The 10,525-nt window shown below is 36.1% G+C and overlaps 1 protein-coding gene across 1 annotated transcript in view; it reads left to right on the top strand.

The window, feature by feature from the left end:
* Positions 1 to 7,161, top strand: part of LOC113062996 (sex comb on midleg-like protein 4) — a 13,035-nt gene extending 5,874 nt beyond the window's left edge. The window contains exons 6-10 of the mRNA XM_026233119.1: positions 2,236 to 2,436; positions 3,058 to 3,258; positions 4,358 to 4,564; positions 4,836 to 4,981; positions 6,091 to 7,161. Of these exons, the coding sequence (XP_026088904.1) occupies positions 2,236 to 2,436; positions 3,058 to 3,258; positions 4,358 to 4,564; positions 4,836 to 4,981; positions 6,091 to 6,216 (881 nt within the window). The 3' untranslated portion in view covers positions 6,217 to 7,161. The remainder of the gene's footprint in view (positions 1 to 2,235; positions 2,437 to 3,057; positions 3,259 to 4,357; positions 4,565 to 4,835; positions 4,982 to 6,090) is intronic.
* The last annotated feature ends 3,364 nt before the right edge of the window (positions 7,162 to 10,525 follow it).

The following is a 10,525-nucleotide window of genomic DNA, read 5'->3' as shown; positions in this document are numbered from 1 at the left end:
TGTCAATCTAAACTCAGTTTGTGTGCATGTAGCCAGTAATGATTTCCTACAGCACAGGCACACTCAATCTTTGATGTCACGACCCAGTGGTCTACACGGGCTGCCCATCCAATTCGCAATAACATCCATCACTAGAAGGAGAGGGGACAGAGAGAAAAGAATAGTTTTCTTATTTTAAAGGTTAATAGGATTAATGTCAAGGGACATTATTGAGGGACCTGACAGCTCCTGCCTTAGAGGCATTATCAACCAATTTATCTCCTTATTACAGTGGAGAGATCAATTCTGTTCTGCTACAATGTTTTTTTTTTTTGTGTAATAAAAAAATATTAGTGATTTTTAAAAAATAGCTTAGAATCAGTTAACTTGCTAACTACAGCATGTGTGATTTAAATTCTGACTTTCAACATTAGTGTAGACTACATCTCAATGCACCTGTCTGGTTCTCCACTATCACGCTATTCTAGATCTACTTTAAACATGAGAAGATGTGACTTGAAGATGGTACGGCTGAACTCAATCCTGAGTTTGAGTTCTCAAAGCTTAATCCTTTTGCTGTAGGTAGCAGTTGCCGAACAAGAGGCTTTTGTCTGCCCACCAGGTTTCTAGACTTTAATTCTTTGTGCAGCCGAAAAGTCACGCTCTCTTTTGGTCCCTTGCATATATTTCAAAAACCATGTTCATTTTGTCTAGATTCATGCTAATGCTTTCATATGTGAGACTTCAGCATATTGTCTTAAATTTTTTTAAATTAACAATTTTTGAAAGAAATTTGACAAAACATCTCAGTGCTCACAAATCTGTGTTCCAATATGTGTATAATCCGTGGGAGATGTCTGTCTGGGGGTCACCAAGGGACTGCTGCTGCTTGTGGACCTTGACCTTGATGACCTGAGGTCATTGTTAATGGCTTTTGTGCTTGAAAACGTGTTGCATTATATTGCCTTTCCTGAGTGTGCTAAATTTAAACCGTCGGAAAGCCTACATGTCTGGCATGTCAATAATCTTGCTATCAGTTATCTATTTTAAGACTTTGTGTGGTGCATGTCAGTCCTCCCACACTCAATATTCATTGACTTTATCTTGTTACACATTCTCAAACACACGCACAGGCTACTTCTTGCGATTATTTGTGTGTGTGTGTGTGTTTGTGTGTGTGTCTGACTCCTGGTCATGGTGCTTCTAGATGACAGACGACGGAGGAAATCCCTCAGCATGGCAATCTGTCAGATTAAAGCATCCGCTTGCTGCAGACGAGCGAGGGAAGTCTGTTGGGACAGATTGTGTGGGAGGCATTGGGAGGGGGTGCGAGTGATTAGTGGATTCCTACACAGGCTGCTTTCTCTCTTTTTTGGCTCTCTTTTTATTTCATATAGTTTTATTCCTGTGGTAATGAATTCAAAACCTATTGTTTTTGTTAAGATTAATCGCTAATGCTTGTATTTTTCCTTGCTTGTAAGTCACTTGAGATGAATAAATACATGTAAATGCAAATGTTTCCTTTTGAGGGGGGTTGGTTATATTTTGGGTAATCAAAAATGTATTGCCTCCGCTTGGCTCATAAAACTGCAGATGATTTCTAGGTGTGATTTACATTGTGATATAATTTAAAGACATTAACAAAAGCAGCAGGATATATTTGTATAATTTTTTGTATTGTAACAATTTTTATGAAGTTAAAAACGTATATACAACTATATTTTTAAAACCAGATTTAATTTGGCTGAATTTTTCTTTTTCATGTAAACAACTATCGAAATACACAGGATAAAACACTGTTCATGATACAAAAATCCTATGTTGTCACGAAAGCCGAGATTTTATTTTTCCCCTGTCTTTTGTTGCTTGTCTCTTGGGTCCCACGATAAAGACGTGATATCTGTTTGATTTCTTCTATGAAATGCAGTTCTTCTTTCCTGACCTGGTCTCAAATATTTGAAGATGCCTTAACAAATATTTGAGTTAAAGGATTTAAAAGTAAAATCTCAGATGTGCACTGTGTGCCAATATTTTGGTGTATGTGTGTTGTACAATTACATGTAGACATTGTCTTTATAGATTGATTTTGGATTATTGTTGTCTGTCTGTCTGTCTGTCTATCTATCTATCTATATGACACTACAGCAGTTTTATATTGTGCTTATTCTATTATAAATGCAAATATTGCTGATTCTATGGTTTAGTGTTCAAAATGTCTTTCTTTCTTTCTCTCCATCTCTCTCCATGTTATTCCAGTGTGTATCTATGTGAATAAGCATGTGAACACGGGTCCTAACCTGGACAGGCAGAAGGTGCTGCAGCTGCCCGATCACCTGGGTCCTGCCAGGCCCTCTGTGGTGCTGCAGCAGGCGGTACAGGGCTGCATTGACAGCGCGTTTCAGCAGAAAGCTGTCTTCACCCTTCTTACCGAGGGCTACGGGGGTGAAAAGATCTCAGGTTCATTTGCATGCGAAACACAAATGTGTGCCTCCATTCTAATTCTCATTCTGCATTCTGATGTTCATCCTTTATAGGCAGTTTAAAAAACTTGGGGTCAGAAAGATTAAAAATATTAATATAAAAATGTATGCTTTTGTTCTGCAGTGATGCATCAAATTGATCAAAAGTTATAGGAAAGACATTATATTGTTATATAATGTTACAAAAGTTTTCTATCTCAAATAAATGCTGTTTATTTAAATTTTCTATTCATCGAAATAGAAAGTTCTATGTATGTTTTTATTCAGCCTTGTTGAGCATTCATTTCAAACACAATTTGTAAACACAAGTTTAATTAGTAGAAACGTGATTAACAGGTATATTGTACAGAGCAGATTAATCTGTCAATATTTGGCCATTTTGATGTTATCATCAGCTAATAACTATACCCACTTAAAAGATCAGATAATATTATCAGATAATATTACCATCGTCTTTAATAATTGATATTCCACAATTTATATTTTCACGCTTTAGAGAAAATAATGATTTATAAAGTCTTACTGTACGTGTATTAACACAAATTCCAACAATGTTCAGTTTACTTCAAATTCAACACTCTTTGTTTCTCTTCCTCAGCAACCTTTGACGGTAAGCAGCATTTGTTGAGTTTGCCAGTGGTCAACAGTGTGGGTTACGTCCTCCGCTTCCTCAAGAAGTTGTGCCGAAGCCTGTTGTGTGAGAAGCTCTTCAGTGACCAGCCCATTGCCCCTTCATCGTCTCCCTCCTCTTCTTCCTCATTCCACACTGAAAAGCACTCAGACGGACAACTCAAGTCAAGTGCGTGATCATCATGCTTTTATGTGACCTGTGTTCTTCTACCCTTTCATATCCTTCTTCTATACGTTAATAGAGCTGTATTTACATCTACCATATCCCTATACAATGTGCAGAGTAGAAATGAGGTTTAAATATTAGACTGTTTTTGTCTCATTTTGTTTTTGGATGTTTTGTAAATTTGGCTAATTTGATTGGATCTGCCCTCTTTTCTGTTGCTCTTCAATTTTGCCCTTCGGAAAATGCAGAGGAGGCCTTTAGTGAAAGCTGAGCTATTTAAGTGGCAGTGAAAGGTTGAGTGCCTCTGTGAGTGGCCTGTGGTTTGAGTGTTTGAATTCTGTTGGCTCCCTCTCTCTCTCTCTCTCTCTCTCTCTCTCTCTCTCTCTCTCTCTCTCTCTCTCTCTCTCTGCTGAATGTGGTTTTGGAGCTCTAGAGATTAGAGCATTAACTTCAGTATAACACAATATCTCGCCGCACAGCAACACAGGCAAAGGTTCTGTCCCGACTCAATCCCGTGTCAATGGTTAATGTGGTTAAGAGAGGAAAACCTACTCTACAAGGTGCCTATATTACTCAACACTGTATGTTAATCAGTGTTTCCTGCAGAAAGCTGTTTGCTGCAGCAGAAACCACTGTTTATCCCATAATTTGTTCTGCACAAACTACATAAAAACAATTATATATATTGTTATTCTTTCTTTAATTGTTTAAATTATTATATATTTTATTATAATTGTATTTATATATTTATTGAACAACTCGTCATTGATAGTTAATGTTTTGAAAAACCTTAAGTCCACAATTTTTTTTTTACCAGTTTAGTAAAATTTGTCAGACTGATTTAAACTCGTAACTATGCATTTTTGCGATTTCATTAAAAGCTTGAATCAGACTGCACTAGTCATTCTTAAAAAATAATTTTGAGTGAAGAAAGACATAGAAAGATTTGTTTTCTTTGAATTCACTGTATACTGTATGTATATAATTTGGTTTGGATTAATCCATGCATACCAATTTACTCTCAAGAAAGCAATAATTAGCCTGAGCCAAATGAAGCCTTTAGATGCATCATTTTCCCTAAATTGCATTTCTTTTTGTGCAGCAGATTCAATGGTGGATGATTACCACGGTGATTCAATGAACCCTAAGCGGTATTCTGCGGACCTCAGCGACTCTGCCTATGGTACGATGTCCTCACCGTACACTGCGAGTAAACCTGCTTACGGTTTTCGATCTGGTACCTCCTACTCCGGAGGTGTGTGCAGGCAGGCAGCCAGTCCCAGCACTTTCACGGAAGTAAACAGAAGTGGTAAGAAAGAGGAAATGTCCACTTGTATGTTAAAAGACACCAAGAGAAAATCAAAACACTGAAAACTAAATGGTATTAACGATACTAGTGGTTCATAACCAAGGAGCCGGTGTCCAATAGGGGGCCTCAGCAAACTTTACTTAAACTGATGTAAAACAAATGTAGTTTGAGTGATGAATGGAGCTCGAGCTTAGTTCAAATTTGATGGCTATTTGTATGCAACCAAGAATCAAATCCTTGCCATCTGTTATCCTGATTTATCTCTATCTAGCCTACAGTCCATCCCCAGAAGGAGGGGAGGCAAAGCCCCCATCCAGTAAGGATCCCTCCAGGTGGAGTGTGGATGAGGTGGTGTGGTTTATCAAGGATGCAGACCCTCAAGCGCTGGGCCCGCACGTGGATCTCTTCAGAAAACATGTGAGTTTAATTGACACATTTATTTACTTGTGGCAAACAAACACCATGTGTTGAACATGTCGTCGGGTAAGAAATCCATGTCTGGTTAACGTTAGTACAGTTTCAGGTTAAAAAACCTTGGATATGATCATCTCTGTTTCACAACTCAAGCTTTCAGAAGCAATTCAACTTCACAAATTTTTTTAATAATCACCAGAGCTGTATGTTAAATGAAAATTGACTTCAAATCTGTAAATTGCTTATTTAGACCAGAACAAAAGCAAAGTAGAATTTAACAACATCTAATGAAATTGAATTACCGGTACTCTTTAAACCAGAGCTGCCAAATTGTAATTGTAATAAGGCCTTGTTCCTTATTAAAGTGCGAAAGCCTGTGATTTAATTAAATGTGGGAATGTGTCCATCTCAGTAGGTGTTCTGGGTAAGATGGTGTTGTGTGAATTGTAACTGGAAAGCACAGCAGGTTAACTTTAGCTTCACATTTACAATAATTTGCACCATGTTTGCTACAAGTGAAGAAATAGAGGGAGAGATGATTATTATTATCCAGGTGCAGTTCAAGTCAGATTATACGAGTAAAGTGGAATGAAATCATTATATAATTATGTTGACTTGACAAAGTAACTTAGAGTTTGGAAGCAATTAACACCAAACTCAGATTAGATGTAACATACTATCTTCAAGCTAAAATGTGCTAGCAGCTTGTTAAAACAAGATCCATGCTAGCGGTGTGATGCTAATATTTTGCTAAATTGTTACAATTTTATTAACTGACTTTGTGTATATAGCTTTCAAACTTTATAGCTTTTAAAACTTATTTTAAACTTGTTGACTAGACTTTGTAATGTCAGCATTAGAATTTGTCTTCAAACTTAAAACCATTACTGCTTCACTGTAAAGTTTTTCAGTGTTTGTTTGAAACTCTGCTTCCACTCTGCACCACTCACAAAACGGTTTCTGTTATTGCAGTATTTGTTCAAATCATTGTCATTTTTGGGCCAGATTTTATACAGATCTTGGCTAGATTTATTGAGAAAAAAAAACAACACGCCACTTGTTTCATGTGTACAGTAAGCATTCTGTTGTGGAAATTGTGATTACTTCTTCAGGAGATTGATGGGGATGCTCTTCTTCTCTTGAAGAGTGACATGATCATGAAGTACCTGGGACTTAAACTGGGCCCGGCTCTCAAGCTCTGCTATCACATTGACAAGCTAAAACAGAATAAGTTCTGACCTGTCCCTGAACCCTACAAACACACACAGATGGATTCACTCACAGTATTTACTGTGACTCTCATTTGTTGTAGTACAGGACGTTTTTGTCCCCTCTTATCTGGTCATTCAAGGACAAGCACCAGACAATTGTTTTTTTACTCGTTTGGTTTGTCTGCCTGTATATTGGGACATTTCACCGACCAGAACATTTCCTTGTTCTCATTTTAAGTGTTTTATTTATTACTTGATACCTGAACACTGCTCGAATCAAATGGCAAGTCATCTCCGCTTCCTTCTGGGATTTGAGTTATTTTTCCTCAAGCCAGAGTTATGCAGATGAGTTAAAAGTGTACATCATGCTTCTTCAAATGGACGGAGTAGCAAAGGTATTAGGCCACAGACAAACTCGCTCCCATTTTAACAGAGCTATGGACATGGACTGTCTAAAATCCCTGTGAACTTCAGCCACCTGCTGGTGAAGTGGAGTCACTGCAACTCTGTGACATTTAATGCTATTCTAGCCGAGAACCATTCAGTTTTTTTTTTTAGCTGCTTCAGAGGCTGCTAATCTGGGAGATCAGTAACAAACACAATTTAGAATTGTGCTCTTAACTGAACAAATACAGTACGCACACAGTTTTGGTAGGATACAACTAGGAACAGTTACACTTTGAAACCAGCAAATAACAGGCACAAATGTAACCTTACTCGTCAATGGACCATTCACATCATCTTTGGGAAGCCTCCTTGGCAGTGTAAGTCAAAACTAAACAGGACACACTACAAGGGAATTACTGTTACTGTAAAAATAGTGCATTACAAACATATTAATGTGTACCAGGTGCTGTTTCTCAACCAGCAAGTCAAGTTTAACAAAACAATTATAATAGTACCGTACTTTATATTTCATACTGTGGACCAAATACACTGATAGGTCTCGTAAGTCCCAACATTTCTTGTTTTCCCTCTTTTTGGAGCAGAGGCCTCCTATTGAAAAGCTGTCTGATACAACACAAAAGTAAACTTGTGATTTTCTTAAGAAATATGTACTGCTTTACAATGATGTTCAATTCATTCAGTACATTGGTATCGTGAACTAACAATGAACTATACTTTTACAGCATTTAGGTTTACCATAATTTGAACATTTACTACTGTTCAAATTTTGGGGTCAGTAAGAAATAAATTAAACTTTTTTTTTTTTAACCAAGGATGCACTTTTAATCGAAAACTGACTGTAAAGACATAATTTCTACAAAAATAATAAGTAGTGCAAATAGTGAAAATAACAAGAAATGTTTCTAAAGCACCAAATCAGCATTTTAGAATGAATTCTGAAGAATTAAGTGACAGAGGACTGGAGTAATGACAAATTAATAATGTATCATGAACAAATATGAATTAATTTATAAATTACCATTAACATTAATAAATGATGTAAAAATGTTGGTCATTGTTAGTTCACATACCTAATGCATTAACAAATGTGACAAAATTGAACTTTATTGTAGTGTTGCAACAAAATGTGTACAACATGTTTGAACCCATTTTTTAAGTTCTGTAATATTTTGACTGTGGGTTCGAATTTTCTCTCTACGTACAGTAGATATGTGAATAGAATGTGTGAATGAGTTATTTAAGGCATTTCAGGAAATTAATATTATTTTTATATTATTGTTTTTTTTTTTTGTTGTTGTTTTTTTTTGTTTTTTTTTTTGCAAAAATGGCATTTAGAATCACTGTATTGTTTTTAGATGCAAAAATGATTATGTTGTCATCATTTATTCAACCTCATATTGTTCTAAACTTGTATGCCTTAAAGTGAAATTCAGTTCTGTTCCACAGGAAAAATAAAGTCGTACAAGGTTAAAAATGACGTGAGGGTGAAGAAATGGTGATAAAAATGACATTTTTAGATGAGCTATCCCTTTAAGTCTGCTCTAAAGATGTCATCCCAAACTGGATTAGAAAACCCTGGATATGATCATATGAGTTTATGTAGTAATCACAGATGAAATCTACCATTTCTTAAGTTAAAGAGCAAATCAATCAAGTACAGTTTATATCCAATCATCCGATGAACACATCCAGCTTTAACACGAAAACAACTACCAGCTTTGCTGCGCTAGACTTCATTGTTGTACAGTCTGCCTCTAAAAGCGACTGCTGTGCTAACCTAAGCATCTGTACAGAGTTATTGTTTCTAATTTTGCAACAGGGAGGCTTTTAAATGGTCCTTTTTTTCCCTTTTTAATGTAGCATCAATTGACCTGGGTAATATGATCTCTCAATGAAAAATGCACATGTGGAGAATCATCAAAAATGTAGGCACCAGAAGGTAATCAAGGGAATTAATCAGTGAGCTCTTAAATCTAGTGCCACATTAAGAGGTTAGGGTTCTTCATGAGTAAATTTACTGATTTGAAAAGTAGAGTATTCTTTTTTTTTTTTTTTTTTTTTTTTTGCATAACCCGTCTCTTTTGATTGGTTGGAAAAAGTTGAAGGAATAAACAATAGATTTTGGGCTTTAATCATGCGATTTTATTTTTTAAACCAAGACCCAAGATTATAGAAATAATTACCTATGTGTGATGTTAAGACTTTCGTATTAGCTTTAAAAGCATTTATTTATTTTTTATTTTTTATTTCCACTCATATACTCAAACAGTGGGAATATCTTGTTAGTTTTAAAAGCCCTTTAACCGAGTAAGGATCTTTTAAATATGTTTGCAAGCACTCCTTTCTATGGCTGCTGCACTTAGCTAAATCCTACTTCATGTAGGAAGCCATGACACTTTCATAACAATCTTTAATAACGTTTTGGACCGTTCATGACCTCATGCAGATATTCTGCTGATATTGATTAGCCCTGATGTTTCTGGCTTGATATTACCATGGTTTTGTGTCAGGAATATGAGTGGGCTTTTAGGGATAATCTTTTATTCAGTTCAGCTCTGTATCATTTTGTGTGTGTGCATATGTCAGGTTTGCGTTTGCCTCCGCACCATGTCATTCCTTGTCACTTTTTATATATAATGGAAAATGTAAGTGTACATTTATGAATGCTGCTCTTGATGATAGTCCCATATAAGATTTGTCAACTCACAAAAGACTTTTAATGGAAAAGGTGGGACTACAACACGGACCATTCATGTTGGTGCTATAATATGACTGTGTATTTAACTAATAATGATTTTATGCATATGATTTTATGATTAGTTTGCTTTATTTCTTCAGATAGACTTCAATGTTGTGAACTCTCGTGACTGACATCAGGCTCTGCACTGCGTGTCTGTTTGTGAGGTTAATATAGAGCATTATGAAAGAGTCAGAATAAAGCATTATGAACACCCTGAACGCTTACTGTATTTGTAGTTCTGTAGATACATCGCTGTTTGTATTTCCTGTTTTTCTTCTCTTGTGCAGACAGACACAACTCTGAACTTCATGCATCTAGTCTTGTTTGGAAGAGCAACATGGCTGTTGTACCAGTTTTTACAATTTAAGGCACATTCACAAGAAATAATATTACTGGTCTTGTTGTGTTGTGCTGACTGTCTTCTACATATAGGTGGCACTGTTGGGTCTTAAATATGCTGTATGTAAAATAGCCCCAACACAACATGGGTTAATATATCATACTTCACTCTCTTGTCTTCATGTATAAATCGACAAGTTAGACAAAACACCCCTGGTGTATTTAAAAGCTATGTTATTAAGTGTGGTGAACTGCAATTATTTTGCACCATTGATTCAAACCTGATGACAAGCAAATAGCTTTCAGCCACATGCATATATATTTATTTATTCATTCCTTCCTTCATTGACAGGACATTATATGGTAGATGGGAAAGTTGATATTGACCACTTGTCTTCATAGTAGGGAATTTTTTGATGTGGAACAAATACCTGAGGAGACACACCATGAGCATGCTCTGTTCTTGCTCTATTTTCACTTTATTTTTTTATTATTGTCTATTTATTTTGAGGCTTTTATTTTGATGCCATTAAAGCACACCCACAAGCAAGAAAAAGATTACGAAAAATCAGACAGGTCAGGCTTGCTTTATACTTTTTGAAACATGAGTGTTCTCAGAATACAGATGCAACTGAAATGAGTGTGTATCGTGCTGAAGGGGAAGCACACAAAAACTTCTCAAGGGTGAAACAGCCAATTGAAGAGAACATGCAACAGTAGGACATGCACCACACACAAAACACCACTGCAAACAAACAAACAAAACAACAATATGTGCCTCTGGCCAAGTGTTTCTGAGTGGAAAGACTAATAAAATCTACAGATTCTGAAGAAACTCTTAAATGAATG

The sequence above is a fragment of the Carassius auratus genome, chromosome 45 (assembly GCF_003368295.1).
Source record: "Carassius auratus strain Wakin chromosome 45, ASM336829v1, whole genome shotgun sequence".
Lineage (NCBI taxonomy): Eukaryota > Metazoa > Chordata > Actinopteri > Cypriniformes > Cyprinidae > Carassius > Carassius auratus.
Note: the sequence above shows the minus strand (reverse complement) of the source record. Positions and strands in the feature narration are given on the sequence as shown.